This window comes from Perca flavescens, chromosome 7 (genome assembly GCF_004354835.1).
Source record: "Perca flavescens isolate YP-PL-M2 chromosome 7, PFLA_1.0, whole genome shotgun sequence".
Classification (NCBI taxonomy): domain Eukaryota; kingdom Metazoa; phylum Chordata; class Actinopteri; order Perciformes; family Percidae; genus Perca; species Perca flavescens.
The window spans coordinates 286716-307750 of NC_041337.1; the positions used below are offsets into that span (position 1 = coordinate 286716).

At 40.9% G+C, this 21035-nt stretch overlaps 2 protein-coding genes across 8 annotated transcripts in view; both read right to left on the reverse strand.

The window, feature by feature from the left end:
• Positions 1-12522, reverse strand: part of LOC114559104 (uncharacterized) — a 36591-nt gene extending 24069 nt beyond the window's left edge. For 2 of the 6 annotated variants that reach the window (XM_028583548.1, XM_028583554.1), the window contains exons 1-12: positions 11973-12055; positions 9592-9734; positions 9257-9402; positions 8772-8928; positions 6667-8177; positions 5810-5959; positions 4640-4738; positions 3451-3670; positions 3256-3318; positions 2467-2561; positions 2104-2241; positions 43-150 (exon numbers count right to left, since the gene is read on the reverse strand). In XM_028583548.1, the coding sequence (XP_028439349.1) occupies positions 43-150; positions 2104-2241; positions 2467-2561; positions 3256-3318; positions 3451-3670; positions 4640-4738; positions 5810-5959; positions 6667-8177; positions 8772-8928; positions 9257-9402; positions 9592-9718 (2814 nt within the window). In that variant the 5' untranslated portion in view covers positions 9719-9734; positions 11973-12055. Of the gene's footprint in view, positions 1-42; positions 151-2103; positions 2242-2466; positions 2562-3255; positions 3319-3450; positions 3671-4639; positions 4739-5809; positions 5960-6666; positions 8178-8771; positions 8929-9256; positions 9403-9591; positions 9735-10868; positions 11533-11972; positions 12056-12493 lie in introns of those variants that run through there. The other 4 variants (XM_028583551.1, XM_028583552.1, XM_028583549.1 and 1 more) reach the window with 4 other exon arrangements.
• Positions 12523-14804: 2282 nt separating this feature from the next.
• Positions 14805-21035, reverse strand: part of LOC114559105 (DNA (cytosine-5)-methyltransferase 3B) — a 49212-nt gene continuing 42981 nt past the window's right edge. For both annotated transcript variants that reach the window (XM_028583555.1, XM_028583556.1), the window contains exons 17-22: positions 20474-20564; positions 20228-20376; positions 19937-20022; positions 18536-18605; positions 18317-18435; positions 14805-18039 (exon numbers count right to left, since the gene is read on the reverse strand). In XM_028583555.1, coding sequence (XP_028439356.1) covers positions 17898-18039; positions 18317-18435; positions 18536-18605; positions 19937-20022; positions 20228-20376; positions 20474-20564 — 657 coding nt within the window. In that variant the 3' untranslated portion in view covers positions 14805-17897. The remainder of the gene's footprint in view (positions 18040-18316; positions 18436-18535; positions 18606-19936; positions 20023-20227; positions 20377-20473; positions 20565-21035) is intronic.

Genomic DNA, 21035 nt, shown 5'->3' on the forward strand with positions numbered 1-21035 from the left:
CTGTTTATGTTGATCAGAGAAAACACAGAGAGACACTCAGACCTGCAAGCACAAGAAGATGGCTTCTCGGTAGGTAACGAGGATGGCGAAGGAGTTGGAGCAGAAGTGCTGGGCGAAGGCAGCCAACGGTTTCAGAGCCTGCAATCTGACCTAGATTCGGAGCCGAGAAATCAGAGCATAGATATAAGAATATTAATATACAGTGGGGGAAATAAGTATTTGACCCCTTGCTGATTTTGCAGGTTTGCCCACTTACAAAGAATGCAAAAATCTACAATTGTAATCAAATGTACATTCTAACAGTGAAAGACAGAATCCCAAAGAAAATTCCAGAAAATCACATCATATGAATTTATTAAAATTGATAACCATCTGATGAGGAAAAACAAGTATTTGACCCCCTGGACAAACAGCAAGTATTCTGGCTCCTACAAGCCAGTTAGACTTTCTTTAAGACACAGCCCCAATCCGAACCAATTATCTACATCAAATACACCTGCCTCACCTCGTTACCTGTATAAAAGACACCTGTCAACACCCAAACAACCAGCATCCAACATCACCACCATGGGCAAGACCAAAGAGCTTTTCTACGGACATCAGGGACAAGATTGTTGATCTGCACAAGGCTGGGATGGGCTACAAGAGAATCGGAAAGCAACTTGAGAGAAAAGATCAACTGTCGGTGCAGTTATCAGGAAATGGAAGAAGCACCACACCACCGCCAACCTCCCTCGGTCTGGGCCTCCACACAAGATCTTGCCTCGTGGGGTGTCCCTGATCATGCGAACGGTGAGGAATCATCCCAAAACCACAAGGGGGGAACTGATGAATCAACTGAAGGCAGCTGGGACCACAGTTACAAAAGAAACGGTTGGTAACACACTACGCCGTCATGGATTGAAATCCTGCAGCGCACGCAAGGTCCCCCTGCTCAAGAAGAAACATGTACAGGCCCGCATGAAGTTCGCCATTCACCACCTGGACAACTCAGAAGAAGGTGATGTGGTCAGATGAGACCAAAATAGAACTTTTTGGCCTCAACTCAACTCGTCGTGTTTGGAGGGCAAAGAACACCGAGTACAACCCAAAGAACACCATCCCACCGTCAAGCATGGTGGTGGCAACATCATGCTTTGGGGGAGCTTTTCAGCCAAGGGGACGGGACAACTCCATCGTATTGAGGGGAGGATGGACGGGGCCATGTATCGTGGAATTCTGGACCGACATCTCCTTCCCTCAGTGAGAGAGCTGAAGATGGGTCGAGGATGGGTGTTTCAGCACGACAACGACCCTAAGCACACCGCCAAAGCAACAAAAGAGTGGCTGAAGAAGAAGCACATCAAGGTTCTGGAGTGGCCTAGCCAGTCTCCAGACCTGAATCCGATTGAAAATCTTTGGAGGGAGCTTAAAATTCGAGTTGCCAGGCGACAACCTCGGAACCTGAATGATTTGGAGGCTGTCTGCAGGGAGAAGTGGGCCAACATCCCTGCCGAAATGTGCACAAACCTTGTCACCAACTATAAAAACCGTTTGACATCTGTGCTGGCCAATAATGGCTTTTCTACAAAATATTAACATGCTGTTTGTCCAGGGGGTCAAATACTTGTTTTTCCTCATCAGATGGTTATCAATTTTAATAAATTCATATGATGTGATTTTCTGGAATTTTCTTTGGGATTCTGTCTTTCACTGTTAGAATGTACATATGATTAAAATTGTAGATTTTTGCATTTTTTGTAAGTGGGCAAAATCAGCAAGGGGTCAAATACTTATTTCCCCCACTGTATATAACAGTAAATTCAAATTAGGGATGGCAATTTGTTTCAATCCCAAACTCAACAAGCAAGACCACATTACACAACAAATTGTAACACAATCGTGACAAATTTTATCAGAAATATGTTTTAAAAAGCTGTCACTGTGATCATGTTTTCAGTGGTTCAAGCCTTCATATTAATATAAATATATAGTCAGTGTCGTAACCGTACTTAATCTGGTACCAAACCCAGGGATCCATATAAACATGTGTCAATATCACCTTGAATATGAAGCATTTCTGTACATGATTATTTCCTGTGTAAACTGTCCCATGTGACTCACCTGAGAGGACATGTTCTGACCGTACCACTCTACCATCCTGCTCTCTGGATGTTGGAGCTCTTCCCTGAAGGGTACAATGATGGCTGGCCAGAGAGAGAAGCCCTCTGGCTGACCCCAGACCAGCTCCCCCATCACATCCTATACAACACACACAGTTTTAAATTGAGATGGCAACTTAAGTACAAAAGATGTGTTTTTACACTTTTTAGAATGAGAATGTTTGAAGAGATGAATGCAGATTTGATAGATTAAAAAATGGATAGATTAAGATTTTTTTTTAAATCTATCAAATCAAACCAGCATTCATCTCTTCAAACATTCTCATTCTAAACATTAAACATTATTAGCAGATGTAAAGTTTACCATCAATTCTGTAGAGTTGTTTGGTGTGATTGGTAAAACCCCTCGGTCATCATCATCTGAGACCTGGATGACCTGGACCTGCAGAGTTCTCCCACCTGAAAAACACGTAGCAAATACAGGTTTTTAAAGTAATGTGAAGGCTTTGCTTCTTTTTAACTTGAAGCAACTCTAGTTATGACATTTTCATAGCTGAATAACAAAACCTTGTACTTTTTTGAACTTTTAGTACATACTACAGCTGTATTGTTGTTGTATGTACTGTTGCATGCCCATAGCATGGACATACTTCTTCATAACATTGTCCCTTGAACTTTGACCCTGTTGCTTATTTAGGCTGTGCAAAGGATTGTGGGTCAAAAAAAGCCAGAAAAGCATGCTGGCTTGTATACTGCAAAATCTGACCAGATGCAGTAGGACATCCTGGTAGTTTTGACATACTGCATTTGACATACTATGTATTGGGACATCCTAAATTGTTTCCTGACATACTAAATAGTATGGTAGTATGGATATTGGAACGCAGGGCCATGAAGCCAGACTCTGTGGTGAGTGAAACCGAAGCAGAGGGACAGACACAGAGCTGGAGCCGAGCCAAAGTACAACACTTTCTACTCTATTCATTAAAACAATGATACAGATCATCTGCAAACTGCCAAAAAATGGCTCGTTAATCAGCCAGGGCTGATAATCGCTCTATCCCCACTGTTTACAACATTGTGAGCCTACAATAAAAATGTATATCACAATTTGCCCTTTTCTAGATTATTAACAATATTCCATATTTCTTACTTTTTGATTTGATTAGACTGTTGGTCTGGCTTTTTTTGGACTCTTCGGTGACATCAACCACATCTGATGAAAATAGAAAACAGTCACATTGGTTTTTATTATCCAAAACATTTGGAATTACTGTTAGATTTACTTCATTAGTTAATTAGAAACATAGTGTGCTATGCTTTCACAGTGCACAGCTGACAGTCTTACCAGAAGAATTGTCTGTGTAGTCGGAGTCCTCCATAGAGCTACAGCGTTTGGAGTGAAGATGGAGACTGGGTTTGGCCTCAACATTGTCACCACCCTTTGATGAAATCCCTTCTTTCTTCACTACTTTCTTATCGCCACCATAGTCGGCCTGGACAGGTTTCCTTATGCGGGGTATTCCTGGGCAACCTGCTCTGGAGGTTTCCTTGGTGGTACGAAGAGCCTTGATGAACACACATTGAAGACAGGAAAACACACACACACACACACACACACACACACACACACACACACACACACACACACACACACACACACACACACACACAGAGTAATCAACCTTTCATCAATCTTATTATCTTGACAAAAATAAACTATGATTCCATGCTGGAAATATACAGACCAGGGGTCTCATTTATAAAACCCCACGTAGGATCCTTACTAAAAGTATGTGTACTTACATCTGTAAGTAATGTTCCCTTTATAAATCACAGATTATCCACAAGTGTGCGTACGTGGATCAGCCTCTCATCCCGCCCGGTACACGCCCATCTTTAACCATAAATAGTCAATGCAAAGCACCTCACGAATGCTGATCAGTATGTTAACGACCCTGGCAGTTGTTATATTATATATAATAATTATATATTATAATTTTGGCCTATTCTCACACACTGTAGGGAAACCTGATCTATAGACTACCTATATTAATAATACCTTCCAAAACGGCAGGCATAACGGCACTCCGAGAAAGCTTTGATATACCAGACCTATATGATAAGATTTAACAGAACTATATATTATATCCAAACAAGCCTTAGTGACTTCAGTTCACCATCTCACCATCTGCGTCGACACTTCCCATTGTCTCTAAAATGTGCGTACGCATGAGTCAGAGTTGCTCCCGTCATGTTTGTTTTTTATAAATCACAACCTTTGCGTGGGAAGTGGTGTACGCACATTTTCAGTCCTGTTTGTGCGTACGCCACGTTTATAAATGAGACCCCAGGTACTATCAAAAACTTTTGCAAATGAAAAACCAAGTTTAGTGGTCTAGTGGTGAATTAAGATTCTTTCTGAATACACCACATTCTTTCTGAATATAGCACAGGAAGTTGACTGGTTAATGTACCAATAAAATTGATACATTAACCAGTCAACTTCCTTAACAGGTTTTGCTTTTAGCACTCACCTTAGCAAACACCTGCATCCTGTGAAGAGAGCTTGGTAGAGCCAGGATGTCAAGGAAAAGTCTCTGCAGAGCAGAGTGGGGCCTAATGGCAGGCAACATCTGTATGGACAACACAAGCAACTCTTGTAATGAAATTTGATAGCTACTGAACGACCACTTTATCTATACTACTTAAAGTGCCCATATTATGCTTTTTCCCTTTCCTTTATAGTGTTATATATCTTTTTTGTGCAGGTTATAGGTTTACAAAGTGAAAAAGCCCAAAGTCCACCCCAAAGGGACTTACCATCTCCAACAGAAAACACTGTTCACAAACTGCTCCAAAGTCCTTACCTAGGTACTGTCAGGGCACGCCCTCATACTCTGCTTCTGACTGGCTAGTAGTCCTTACCTAGGTACTGTCAGGGCACGCCCTCATACTCTGCTTCTGACTGGCTAGTAGTCCTTACCTAGGTACTGTCAGGGCACGCCCTCATACTCTGCTTCTGACTGGCTAGTAGTCCTTACCTAGGTACTGTCAGGGCACGCCCACATACTCTGCTTCTGACTGGCTAGTAGTCCTTACCTAGGTGCTGTCATGGCACGCCCTCATACTCTGCTTCTGACTGGCTAGTAGTCCTTACCTAGGTACTGTCAGGGCATGCCCTCATACTCTGCTTCTGACTGGCTAGTAGTCCTTACCTAGGTACTGTCAGGGCACGCCCTCATACTCTGCTTCTGACTGGGTAGTAGTCCTTACCTAGGTACTGTCAGTACACACCCTTATACTCTGCTTCTGACTGGCTAGTAGTCCTCACCTAGGTACTGAGCATGTGCAACTCCCAACAAAGATGGAACAGAAGTGAGATGCCTCAATCTGTAGCTAAAACAGAGAGCTCAACACACAATTGAAAATTAAACCATGTAAACCTATTCTGATATAACCTCTAAATACAATTATGAACCTGAAAATGAGCATAATATGAGCACTTTAAGACTCTGAATAACAGTAAAACAGAAAAATGAAAACAAAATGAAAACCATTTGGAAAATGTGTTGTCACTCAGAGATTAGGTAGTTACATTTCTAATAAGGTAATCTTCTTCTTGTTCATGAGCTACTGCACGTGCACAACATCTTCTACTCATTCTGTAACCGCTGGGCAACCTTGATCCATTGTTGTCAGTTTACCTTTGCCCAGCAATGACTCCGTTCCTCCTTTACTGTTTTGATGAAAGTGAGGTAGTCGCGGTCCAGGGGATGTCTTCCTACAGACCCATCGGAAAACAGACCCAGCTGTATGCTCATCTCTGACAGCGCTTGGCTGGACAATTTATAACGCTGAAGAGAAAACACAGATATCATGAGAAGTAATATACAGATTAGATCAAGTCAAGCATAGAGACATCACAGGTTTACATTTTTTACATTTCAAAACAAAGCACTAAGACAGAAAATCTACCAAATGCAGATTCAACAATTATTAAGCTATAGCTCTATTAAATCTAGGGCTGTGTTTGTTAAAAAAAAAAAATTAAAATCGATCTTCTTTTGAATGATACGATATTGATTCCTTAAATCCCAAGATCGATGTTTTAAGAACTTCTGTTTTAAAGCTGAAGTGAAGATATTGGTAGCATATGAAACTAGACAATCCAAGGATTTAATGTAATTCTAAATATTGTTAGAAGAAATTTTGGCGAGGGAATGTCCTTTATTACAGATGTCTTTCACCTTTTGCACATCAAATATTTTTTTTTCTGGTCACTCAAAACTCCCTGACTGTAGAGTCTGAAGAGTGCACTTTATTGTGTTGACTGCTCTAGTGTATTCATGTGAAATTACATTAATGCAACTGTTTTGGGGTTTAACGTCAACATTCATAATTTTAATAATACAGCAGGTTAGAAGGGTCTTTGTACAATTTACAGCATTCTCTGAGAATCTCTTTCATATCCAAGCAAAATCTGTGACTGATATTTTTTCATTTTGATATTAAATCAAAGTGGGAAATAAATTGGTTAGTATATAGAAATAAATCTTCTTACATTGATATTGTCAGGATGTTTCAGCACTTGGTCGATATTCCTCAGTGCCACTTCTCCAAGATGCTCAGGCAGACTCTCTACTAAACTCTGGAGTGTTGCTTTATAGAAAGTCTCTGCATCCTGCAGGAAGTCCAACCTCTCCTGTTCCCCCAGATCCACGACAGCAGTGGCCCACATGAATTCTCTGGCACGAGCACCCACGTGCACCTCTGCTACGGGGAGCATCTCTGTCCTATTTTGAAGGAGATGCGGATCTCGCTTCCTAAGGAAGCGCTTGGCAACGGAGGGCCGAAAGAGACTGGTAGCGTAGGAGTGAACCAGCATAGAGGCCAGCTGGAGCTGCCCAGGAACGGCCGCTGTGCCACCCTGCTGATATTCTTGGAGAGCTCGGAGGGGGTCCAAAATGGAGGCAAGAAACATGAAGCGCAGTTTGACCTTAGCATCCATCAGCCGGGTTCTGATCTGGTCAACATCCTGTGCTTTCATTAGTGACTTGTAATAGTCCACTAAAACCCTCCAGCAGCTGGCCATCTTTTGCACAGCATGGATGACAAATAAACACTGTGCAGATATAGGTTGGGATGGGTTATAAGACTCTGCATCAGCAAATAGCTCTTTAAGACACCTACGGACCTGGGGGCAAGTGTAGTAGTGATAGTGGATGTCTCTAACCAGGTCAACCACGCAAGCAAAGGAAGCCAAAAGTCCGGCCTGGCATGCTCTTGCTGCCATCCCAGGGAGGCCGCAAAGTGATACTAACCTAGGGTTGAAAGCCTGAAAGTGAGAAACAAACACCTTGCTCGCCCCTGGGTGTGGAGCGTTACAGTAAAACGCAACAATGTTGAAAAGAGGAAAGCCACGTTTTTTCAGCGTCTCAATCAGATGCTGAGCATCTGTATCTGCAGTGGGTGTGTCTGTGATAGCGTCAGTGTTCGCTGAGGTTTGAGGGTCAACAGCGTCAACACTCATCTGCAGAGTGAGCAGCGGCTTCACCACACTGACCCCTGACCTCTGGTCCAAGTAGCCAACCAGGACAACACCCGTGTTGTGTCCTCCACCCAGCTCTACGCCCACATACAGGTAGAGGCAGTACGGCGTGCTGGAGCAGGCCTTAATGATGTCTATAGGGTGGGCTGGATTCAAGATGGCAGAAACCTGAGTCTCTCTACTTGTATTGAAGTCTGTGCCCACATTGTCATTACAGTATCTTCTGATGAAGTGCAACAAACTATAACTGGTCCCTTCATTTCCTTTGTCCACTGCTTCTTCTTCTTGCTTCACCTTCACTGGTGCCTCTTCTTTCACGGCTGTCTCCATTTTTTCTGTTTTCTGCTCCACCTTCACATCCGTCACTTCCATTACATCATCATCATCTGATATCACTACTATCACTTCTGTGGTTTTGTTCAAACTCTCCGGAACTTTTTCTTTTCTTGGTTCTTCCACTGCTTTGCCCTCCATCTTCACAATTATCTCCAGTTTCTGAGGAGGGGTCTGGGAGGAATGTCCATCTATAATGGGAGTAAAAAGACATTAATAGTGCTTCTCAGACATGGAACATGTAATCCTGCTGGCTTCATATCTCTGTTAAAGTAAACACAAACCTTTTGTTTTTCAGACATCCGTCTCTGTTACATAAATGTTTATTTTGGCTTTCATGAGACATTACTACTACTACTACTACTACTATGTTCTTTTTGTCCCCTGTTCTTGTAAAGCGTCCTTGGGTTTGGTGAAAGGCGCTATATAAACGACTCACATCGCCGCCGCAGTCCGTCGGGAGAGACTTGCGCCAGGACCCCGTTCATAACTGCTTGCAGTACTAGTTATTACGTCGAACTCTTCCTAATGTTTTGGCTTGTGACAGCTACAAAAGATCATTACGGCAGCAGGTGTAGTAGAAACTCTCCAGCGGGGCCGCTAGAATCAACACAAACTCAAAGTTCCTCGTCGCTGCTTTACCTATATAAAATCATGTCATTGATCCTGATTACGTAGTTTAAATTGATTGAGAGCCCCAATATATCTCAATCAACCACACCTTTGCTATGTAGGATATTTGTGTTAATAACTGTGATTTATCCATCAACACACAGTGCTCCCACCTGAGTCAGCAGGAACCATACTCTGTCCACCTCTGGCCTCCAAGGCATGGTACTCCCGGCCCTTGTTGTTGTTCTTGTCAAAGAACACCTTGAACCAGTGCAGGAAGGTCACAGCCACATTAGAGTTCCTCTCCATCAAATCCTTGACGGGGATGTGCTGGAGAGAGGAGAGAGGCCTGTTTAAGTCTCATACCTCTTAAATATAGACATAAATCAGAATACATTTTCAAAAAGTAATCAGTCCTTAGCGCAACCAATACTGGATTTTAGAGGCTGATACTCAAATCAATATTTGATTTTAAACTGTCTAAAAAAAAAGATATGTCAGCCAATATTGTTTTTCAAAGTGAACACAGAACATAAGCAAACACTTTCAAAATATGAATAACTTTTTTTTTTGTGAGCAACATGTGCGCTGAGTGCAACACTTTACAGTTGAACCAAAAACTTTTTTTCAGATTTACCCCTTTTGTTACAATACTCACTCGCAACACTCCGAGTTTTCTGAATGCAGCTTGCAGTAAACTGTAGTTGTGAATAATGTCCACCATGTCGTTGCTTTGGAACCGGACCCTAGACAGGTCCAGGGTCTGCGGAAACAACCAGTCCATCAGCTGGCAATAGGCTGCACCTGGACACACACACACACCACACACACACACACTCAATAATATGCAGCCAGGTGATGTGAAAAAGAGCATGAAAGCTAAGCCCACCCTCCAGAGCCAAACTATGCACAAAAATATACACGATAACAGCGTAGCTCATGATCGTTTGTTGAGGTTTCATTAACACAGTGAAAAAATGCACGCTGACCTACCTGTGCATACCTGCCCAATCTTGGTGAAGCCTGTCTGTAAACTTTCATTGAGCCATGCCAGCAGCTCATAAAGGTTTGGCCGCCCAATGCTACTCACAGGTACATTCACTGCCACGTTCAGGTCCATCTCCTACAGGGATGGACTTGCAAAAACACCACGTAAATATATATTTACTTAAGAGTCAGACAAACACTGATCCATTACTAAACAAATCAACAAGTCTGACCTAGAAGTCACATTCTTGAACCTTTTTCTTACAGCAATTTGGAATCCCTAGTACTCAATTTTTCAGATATTTGCACCATCTGTTGGTAGGGAATTTTGGATCCAGTTATTTAGCCACTACAGCATCAGAAAGTTTAAATAAGGTGTTGTTGAAATATGAAAAAGGTCATGGGGCTTCTGGGTATTATTCTATGCTTATGCAGAACCTGGGGACTTGGACTGGGATACATGATAATCTATGTCAGATTACAGGGACCCAGGTTTCATTCAACCCAAGATGATTTGTTCTGGGAAGATGGGTCAATCCTACATGCGATGGATAAGCACGTAAAAAGCTTGGTCCAGACTAGTTCAATGATAGCCAGGCAGATTATTTTTAAGAGGATAGAGGAATGAAGGGTTGCCATCTACACTAGAAGATGGGGAAAGTATTTGAGCAGTCTGGTGGGTTACTAAGAAGCTTTGTGCTGGGCTTATGGTGTTGTCATACATAAGGTATGTTCATTTGGTTTATAGATTGTCTATTTTGTTGTATGGTTTTGAATATTGTGGTTACTGTGTCACCTTTTCTTGTTTTTTTTTGTCTGGGTGGGTGGTGATGACAAAGCGGGCCTTTACAATGACCAAGAAAGCAACCAACTATAACGTTACTTCTTGACATTTGTAGCTCACAATGGAATGTTTGCAAACACAACACAAGTTCAAACTAGTATGAAACATTTGAGCAACTGAGTTTCCAAATTAGCCTAACCGAATGTATTACCGGTACTCCCCCCCCCCGGAGGATAAAACAACTCTCCGATCACCATTACCAAAAGTGGATCCAGACAGACGTGAGTAATCAGCAGAATGAACAGAAGACTTGTGGGATCCTGACACTAACCTAACGTTACGTGTGCAGCAAACATGTTGTTTCCAAGTCAAATATGTAAATGCCAGTTTGGGGCCAACGTTAACGTTAAGCTAAAGCATGTTGACATGATACGTGCGTGTGTTAAGAGTGGAGTGTGGATGTTTACAAGTCTTAACTTGCCAACATTAGCTTACTTACAGATAACTTGTCCGCTCTGGTAGACAAATGGTTATAAAAGAATCCTTTGACATGCTTAAATCTAATGTTTTAGCTAGCTGCATGTATTGTGTTAGCTTTACAGCATGTAGTTGCATATTGTGGCGCCGACTGTGTTCTCCTCCGATGGGCGTCGCTTTGAGAGTATGACGCGATGCGCCCTGAATGCAACCGTTTTTGTGTCTCTCTCTACGTCTACCACGGAACGGTCTCTACACATACTAGAGCGGGTAGCATTTTGACCAATAGAATCGATGGATTCAGGACATACTCGTTCTAAACGTTCTCTAATACATCCATGGTTCTAGAACGCAACAAGAAATCTGAGCTCAAATCAGCTGTTAGCAGCAAGAGACGCCATGATGGGACGTTTTACTGGAGGGAAAGCAATGGGACTGGGACGCGATGTCGGGTCCAAACAATACCACATAAACACCCAGTTAGGAACTATCTTGAACAAGCATACTGAATCCCTGGTAATAATTTCATAATTACTGTATACATAAAATATTTCGATTTCCCCCAGTGTAGAATGCACTAAAGAATGAACTTTCTATGGACAACAAATGTATACAACCGGTCAACTGCGCCCAAACCATTCTTCTTAATTTATTAGCTTTAATATCATGTCTATTTTACGATTTCGCCACCTAAAACATGTTCTAAATATGTTGTATTTACGATGTTTGTCATTCACTAATTTGCCATTTACTGTTAAGGATATTTACGTATAGCTAGAAAAGTAGTTGTGTAACTTGTAAGTGATTTTATTTAAAAAAACTCATACTTGATTTTTTTTCAGAAGCTAGTTCTCTTAATTTAAATCCCAACGATTTGGCTATATTAGTTTATTTTAGGAAGCGAGTTTAAGCTAAACGTGGTTGGTGAAACCGTAGGTAACGTTACAGCCGGCGCGGCTAAAACGTAGCTAAGCTAACATAGCTAACTTTACAACACACGGGGGTTTGTGACTTGTTATGATGTACAGTTGAGTTCACCAACTTGTCTTTTACAAACAATAGGGAGTTTTGAGTTATAACGTTAAATTATTTGGCAAGGATATTCAGAAAAAGCCCGTGTACTCACCCTCTCTGCTTCGGTCCTTGTGTGTATTTAAACTAACGTTACCAGTCTCAGACTCCCCCACCCTCAACAGCCCGTAAACCCACCCCTCGATACCCAACTCAGCTAACGTTAGGTTAGCCAGTTAGCTAGCTAACGTTAGTATCAGAATCACAATTAGCTTTATTGGCCAGGTTTGCGTAAAGAAACAAGGAATTTGACTCTTTGCTCTCAAAGTACAACACTCACTTAACATATAAAGAATACAAATAGAAAGGACAGTGAGAAATATAGAAAAATACTGTTAAGTATACAATATAATTCAATACAATAGAATTTACAAAAAATATACTAAAACAATTGAAGAGAGGGAAGGAATAGTGCAATATCCATATAGTCTGAGATTTAAGATTTAAATGTAAATATAGTGCTAGTACAGTTCAGTGCAATGGTAATATATTAATAACAGTATTGTAATTGTAAGATTGAAATATACACATACAATTGTAAATGACGTTACCTACAAATGCAACAACATTACTAACGTTAGTAATTCGTTTCCTATTCTTTAAACCACGTGTTAGCTTTCGGAGCTAAGTATGCTACAGTTAGCAAGATTTCCTGGGTAGCTTTTGAAGCCGCTTTTAGGTTGATCAACCGCATAGATAAGCTATACCACATTGGCCGTCATGTTGATTGGAAATAGCAGTTCTTGGCTCATCAAGAGCTTCTAAACAAGGACAAAACCGAAATTCTAATTGTTGGGACAAATGTCTTTAAACACCATCCTCCACAGTAGTTACATTCTTCCAAAACCAACAGTTTAAAATATGGATGTGAAAAACACACTCAAGTAGAATTAGTCTTTCATCTTCATCACATTGCCCCACATTCTTTATTTTCTAACCCAATCATGCAGACTGTAGGCCTATAGGCTAGGGTGACCAAATGTCCTCTTTTGCCAGGACATGTCCACTTTTTACCCACTGTCCGGGGGGGTTTTATAAATTCATTAAAATGTCCGGTTTTCACTGTTTTTCATGGGACCATTAAGGGTGTACTTAAATTGACTGGCACTTTGCTCAACACAATACTACAGTAGGTAGTTTGTTGTGTGACGTAATTCCAGAGAGGCTGCCTTGTGAGCAGCTCTGCGACGCGCACATACACAGGGACCAGGGCAGACAGACAGGGACCAGGGCAGACAGACAGGGACCAGGGCAGACACACAGGGACCAGGGCAGACAGCGGAGCAGCATTACACACAAAATGCCGAAGCGTTTCCTGCTAAAGATTCCCCACCGTGGTCAGAAAACGCAGGGGAGACACTTTGTTTCTCTCACTATGACTCTAGAGGACTCGCTCGCTGTCACTCTCCCTTCTCCCCCGCTCTATATTACCCACTCCCCACACACACCCGCACACACACGCCGTCTCGACGCACACACTAGCGCACAAGTATAAACATCAGGCCACTTACAACCATAAAACAAGACTAGTGCAGCTTCACAGTTGAACTGCAAAAAAAATGTCCCATAAAAACACCTCCCGGTCGGGACCGGACAAGTCGGAGTGCACCGTGTGCAAAGCTGGCACATGTTTCAGTGTCTTTATTATTTATGTTATTACATTGAAAAGGTATTAAGAGATATTTTGTTGAAGCTGGATTTTCTAACACAGAAGTCATATTTAGAACATTATTTCATATTATTTATTTATTTTAAAAGAGAGCTATTATTTTGTTACATGTTGTTACAGATTTTATTTTATTACAGAAGTTATTTTTTGCACAATTGAGGCATAATAAAGCATGTTCATTAACCTCTGAGAATCACCACTGTCTGGATTTGTCTCGAGGCCAGGCCGAGTGTCCTCTTTTTTGGAAATCAAAATATGGTCACCCTACTATAGGCTAACTGCCGCTAAATCACATATTAGCCTAGCCTACATGGACACTTTTAATGGAGAAGACTCTTTAATCTTGACATTGTCCCACTTATGCTAAGATGACCAAATTATATTATTAACCAAAAGATGAATAAGCAGTCTTTTTAATTACAGAGCCCTTTTTTGTGTGGATTCCATTTAGTTGATCAGAAAGGGAACCAGCATCAACAAGCAGATAGGCTACAACATTTTTGAAGGAAGGATTCATCTTATTAACAAGTAACGGGCTGTGCATTTTGTTTTTTACTAATTAATCTTTTGCTTTTTGAGGTGCAATAAAATATATTGATTTAATTACATATATATGTATATATATGAATTATCTGTAAAGAGTACTGAGACGGTTGTCATTTTGCACTTTAGATAAACGTCCTGTTGTGAACCTGCAGTGTTTTAAGAGTGTGGCTCAAATTAGCAGAAATGCTCTCATGATTAAACTACTATACTATTTTTATGTTAAAGCGTTATATTTTAATATTATTGTAGTTGTCAGATTTTATTCCACTGCAGTCCTAACATTTTCTTATTCTTGTTTCAACCATGTAAAGCACTTTGTTTGGAAAAGTATGAATTCAGTTAATTTTATTATTCACTAAAGAATTAGCCTTAAGTTATTTATCATGTCAAATTCCAACCATTGTGAGGTCTTTATAATACGTTTGGGGATTTTTCAACAGTTGCTCAGACAAGCTATTTCAACACATTACTTTATGAAGAAGGTATGCACGTGTCATTATTGTTATTATTTAATATATTGATTAATGGAGACACTAAACAATAATAAATGGATTAAGCAGTAATGAAAATAATCCCTACTTGCAACTTTATTGACCTTTACAGACTTGTAGCCTCCTACAGTAAATATTCAAAGAGACCAATGGATTAGCATTTGACACAGGAAACGTGGAAGAGGTTTTTAGCAGCCAAGCTGCATTTTATTGAGTAAAACTTTTATATAGGTTGCTATAGGAAGTAAACAAACATAAAAAAATACATCAGCGCTTTTCCACTATTCAAATGAAGTAGAAAAAAAATAGCAGAGAATCTGTTAATTTGAAATGCTTTTGCTCTAGATTCATAAAAAGGTAAAGACAAAAAAAAATCCTCAAATGGGATTCTTATAAAAGATAAAGCACAAAAAGGTTAGAACAAAAAGTGTTTTCAGATGTCATTCACACTCAAGCCTACAAATACACTCAATGGTTTACATCGAAACACAAGATATCAAAAAGCTATCGATTAATTTGTTCTAGATCGTGCTATAACATTATACATTTAAAGTAAGAACGCTGTATACGGTTAATATAAAAAGTCTTAAAAGAGCAGAACGGAAAAAAAAAATCCAGAATTGGTTTTGCGTACAGTTTTCAAGCAAAACATTCAACAAGCTCAGCAGTATTAATATAGCATGTAAACAATCAGTTTTTGTTGTTTTTTAAAGGATAGAATAGAAAACCAAAAGGTGGCACTTTAAGAGGCCTTTTGAAGGAGCACCATGAAGGAATGATTTCAACATAAAGGCTTGTGCATTTTGTGTTACAATAAAAAGTGTAGTTCTTTTCAAACAAGAGAGTTAAAACCCTTGTAAACCTTTATATTGACACATTACGCAAAACGTGTAAAAAAAAGTTCCAGTGATAAAATACAAGCTATGGGAGCATAAAACTACAATATACAGTATATATTCACACAACAAAGATCCTAATGGAGGAGTGATGTACAGTCGCCTCTTTGTCTGAGGTAATGCCCACTTAGTATGATTTGGTGACAGCCAACAGAATCTTCCAGTTATAAAAAAACAAACAAACAAAAATGTATTTCAAAGTAATACGGCAAGTTTTGTGAGTATGGACACATCAGCAGAATTGGTACCAAAATAAAGTGTCCACCCATCTGGTGAGCTAAATCTTAAGCATACAGTATGACATGGAAATACAACATTTATCATTATTGAGGAGTTTTATGAATCTACATGATTGCAATAACTGTGTTGTGTTTGAAGTCTCACAGAGAAACACTTCTCGCAACAAACGTACTATACATTCAGTATTATTTTCTCATAATTACTTGTAATTATTTATGCATACTGTGTGCCAAAGCACAGTGTCAACCAGCATTAGAGAGAACATTTTGGATGGATGTCCTTTTGTCAAATGTTTTGAAAACCCCTTTTAAACCAAAAGTAGTCAGTGGTAGTTTACAACAAATATTGCGTGTTCACCAGTGTTTCCCACCATTTTTAGGAACAGTGACACTCACTCTTTCCTGGATTCAAATGAACTTTTCTAACCAGGACTACCCACACATCCAGCCAGTTCAATGAACTCAAACAATGTCATTTTAAAGATCAAATCTAAACTTCTACAGTAGGCTAAATGCCCTCAGTCTTTACTTCTTAGCTGTCTGGAACGGTTTGCAAAAGACAAAAAACAAAAACTCTCTCTATATTTCTGTTTTTGCATTGGCTTGTTTCAAGTACTTGTATGTAGCCATCAGGGAGATGTCACAGTGACATTATAACTCAAAGGTTTCATACTATCTATACAAAAACACTTCTATCTTTAATAGAAGTTCTTTTTTCTTTTTTAAGGAAGCTATTTTGCTCAAATGAGCTAATGTCAAAGCAAAAGACAAAAAGTAAAAATGAGTGTTTTTTATAACAACAAACAAAAATCTATGAATATGATCTCGTCTCAATATAAAGACAAAATCCTGCTTCACCTCCAGGCTAGCTTGGGTTGCCTTTGCTCCCACCGCTGAATGTATTTTCCTACAGAGCACGTCTTTGCTCTGTTGAAAAACTCAAACATGATAGTATGGTTTTCTACTTTGCCGATTTTAGTCCAGCTCTGTGTCATCTTTGTGTGGGCAGTGTGTTTAGATGAAGGGCGTTTGCACGGAGCTTTGAGCAGCGGAGGTCTGCCAAGATCGGCCGGATGACGCCACGTGCCTCCGCACGCAAACGGAGGGAAGGCAAACACACTTCATCCAAACACACTGCCGACACCGCCATGACAAAGCTGCATTTAAATCAGCAAAATATCTCTTTAAGCAACTTGTCATTTTAACAAAGATTAAAGAATATTTTTGTTAGGGTATATGTTGTTGTTCATTTCTGACAAAATAATCATTGATTTTTCCTGGTTAATCTTTTATTATCCAGTGCAGTTGTTTATTTTTATTACCTTTGAAATTGGACAGAAACCCCCAATGTCATGTTTTGGCTTTTCCCGACAGAAAATACATTGTGGCCTGAGGAGAGTGGAACAGCTGTAGCCCAAAAACTGTCCATCTAATGACTTTGGTTCAAGTGTTCGGATGAACAGCCTGTATCAGCAGCCTGTTGTCACACATTTTAATCATCAGCTAAATGAGCGTCCTGTGAAATGTTTAACTCTTCCTACAAACATTTAATTAAATAAAAAATGAAACGGAGCCACTTAACAGCTGTAGCGTCTGTGCCATGTTGTTCTCTATCTTTCTACTACTACTAAGTGTTGTCAACTTACAAACCATGCCTTCCAAGGGCAATTTCAAACAAAAGGAAAATCCTGTTAAAATCACTGTAAAGGTCTGCTGTTAATGAACAAAGTAGAAGCGCCAGATGTTGTCATCTTTCCCTTTTAACTCTGCTAAACATCCAGACGGGGCCCATCACTCTACTGGCCTCAGGGACACTGACCTTTGACCCTCCCTGTGTTAGTGAGAAAACACAGCCTATGCTGTATTTCTGTGTCTCTGTGTTAGTGTGTATTACATGTGTTTAAGGCTGCGGTGTGTTATCACCAGGATCCAGAAAGAGCTGGACTAAACTAACAGCTACATACACTATTTTCCAGCTACACTGTAGTGAACTGGTTCTTTGCCTGCCTGAGTGGAGAAAACTCCCAGCTCTTTGCGAAATGATTTGGCTGGCAGATGATGTACCTTGGAGCCAATATCACGATAGGAAAGCTGGTGTGTAATCGTAAGTGGCGTCTGTTTGCTGGTGGCGGGTGGCATCTATTCACAGGCAAAGTAGTCTTTCAATGGTGCGAACAGATGCCTGATGACGGGGACACTCCAGGACCGGCCCAGGAGCTTCTGTCTGGCACCACGACCCATGTTGGACACGTCTGTGTAGTGAACAGGGAAGCCAAAGATCCTGCAGGAAAATAACCACAATTACAATCAGTGTCACAATAACGCTGAAGCAATACCACACTAAATATATTTGATCGGATCTGAAGGGTCTTTTGACAGCTTAGATGTGAAAGGCGAGAGAGAGGGAGTGACATGTAGAAAGGTCCCTTGGGAAGGTTGGAATTGAACCTGCGGCCGCTGCGTTGGGGACTGATCCTCTGTATATGGGCGCATGCTCTACCAGGTGAGCTACCCAGGCGCCCTGTCTTTATTCTCATTTAACAGTTTTTCCTCCTCACCTCTCTAGCTCAGTGCACCACAGTATGTCCTCCTTTCCATTCATCAGGACGGGGAAGTGTTGATCCTTTCCTTGTTTGATGGAGTTGGAGCGAGTGGTGATGGTGCGCACCTTCCCGAACTACGAAACAACAAATACACGGTCAAACGAGTGCAACCTTGAAGCCATTTTGCAAGTAAAGAACTGTGAAGAGTGACTTTATTCTGTAGAAATATCCAACCTTTGCAACTCTGCCGTGATCCAGACAGTCCTGCAGCTCCAGCTTGTCCATCCCAGAGGCACACAGAGGCCTGAAACAGAGAGGAGCAATCACATATATATATATATATATATATATATATATATATATATATATATATATATATATATATATATGTGTATATATGTGATGTATATACATACTGTACAGAGCTGCTAGATTACAGTAAACGTTTAGCCTTGATACTGTTGTAACATGTTGAACACCACTAAAAAGGCATGTGCAGAGTTGATATGTTTTGTTTTGAGAAATCATAACTCAAAAGTGTTTCTAAAGCCCTTTCACACATGCACTGTAACCCTGAACTTATGTAGACATTGCCCAGAGGAGCGGTATGTGACTCCTCATTTCCACTGGATGCGTAACAGCTGCGGACCGGCTCCGCTGCGTGTCTGCTGCGTGCTCCGCCGTCCGTCAATACCCACCGGGTCCGGATTTGTTGCGGAGCGGCTGCGGCCATGACTGACAGCTGTAGTCACGAGGACCCACAAGTTCACGCAAATTCAGGTAGAATAGAACCACAAAACCAACAACAGTTTGTTTCCATCCAGAGGAGTAGAGGGGAAATGACTCTGTGCTGTGTTTTCAAGGTGTAGTGCAGGGAGATATGATCCGTCGTGAGCATGGTGTATTTTATTTTGAAAATTAACCGGATATTTATTTTGTTTCTGTGCTCCACTTCCTGTCCCGCACTATCTGCCGTGTGCTGAAATGCTGCGGAGCTCTCCGTCGTCCGTCAAAAATAGAAGCTCTGCGTATCTGCTGCGGAGGGCTGCGGACTGATGGAACTGGGACGGAGTCGGGACGCAGACAAAATACACACACTGACTTTAATGGAAACCTGATGACTCCGTCGACGTTCTGGAGACGTTCCTCATCCAGTGGAAATTGCCGGTGAGACGCAAATGTCCAAATCAGTTGGACCAGAGCCCATGAGCAGCTCATTGTCCGGAGAATTCACAGCGAGCGAGTGGGCGTGTTGATGCCATTTTTATCCAGCGGGTGGCGCCAAACCGAAGAAAACAAACATTCGAGGGTGAAGAATAAGAAGGGTGATTTACACAAAGACGCTACTTCTTTCAGTAAGGGCTGACGCCAAAATCATCAGAAAAATGCACAGAACGGCAAAAGACTAATTGGTTATGACCAAATGATGAACCGCCTACGTGATCACGGTCATGTCCTGCCTCCTGCACACTATACCTAGCACCGCCTCTGGCCTACTCCTAAAGGAGTATTTCCAGTTAGTAAGAACGCATCTGATTTGGACAATCTCCTGTTGTGTGCTACATGTGAGAAAGGGAAATATTGTCTGGAGTTCATATAAGAAAACTACTTGAGATGATGAGTTGCTTTTCTTACCTGTTCATGCCAGGTAGATTTCCCCAGAAGTATCGGGCTCGGTGAGCAGCAGAGACCTCGATAGCATCGATCATCACAGGGTTACACTGCCAAAAAAAACTCATGGTCATCATTAACATACAACACTTAGAATGATTCAAAGGCCCTTTTGTTTTTAAATTAATTTAAGTCTAAATTAGGCTTCAGGTCTTGAACTATGTATTCTGCTAGACATGAATAAATGAAAGATGATAATAGACGTCTCTGGTTCATGTTTTTGATATTTGCAGCTTAACAGTCCATGTAACTCACCTCCAGGAATCGTGAGATGTCCCTCTTGTCATTGACGCCCATGGCGACCACATTCTCGAACATCCAGAAAAACGGCCGGTCCTCTCCTTCTTTGGGCTTGGCCTCACTCAGCAGACGGTAAAACTCAAAGAACAGCCTCCCTGTGCCTTCTGAAGACAAGAACGCACCGTCAGAAAACATCAGTACAGACTGGATGTCTGATTACAAACACAGCCTCTGACATGACTCCCTCTGGCAGCTACCTACCATAGAGCCCTTTTCTGGCAGGATTGACGATTGACAGGTCATTGCAGGGACTTCCTCCTATCACCAGGTCAAATGGACCCCAATCCAGAAGCTGAGGAGAGAGACAACAGCACCACCAAGTGTTAGAACAACACCACCACCACACTGGAACTCAAGTTTAGATGTCTCCTCTGCAACTGTACTCACAAAACTGAGATTTTAGTACCAATTATCATCTAATACTCAGTTGATTAAACTTATATTTGCACATATTTTTGTACTTTTTCATCCCCTGGACCATGATTTCCTGCACAACTGTACACATTAGCGAAGCCAGAAAATCCTTTTTTTATACAGGAATTATTTTATGGAATAGTCTTCCACTTCATATCAAAATGGCAGTAACGAAAAGGGATTTTAGACATAAAGTTAGGGCCTACTTATGGAATAAAATAGATAATTAGGGGAAATAAAATCTAGATTGGGGACAGAGAAATTTATTGTTTGGTAGGTCATGGTGATTTAGCTGGTTTTTTGATGTGTAGTTTTATTTTTTTATTGTTTTAATCTTAGGACTGTATGT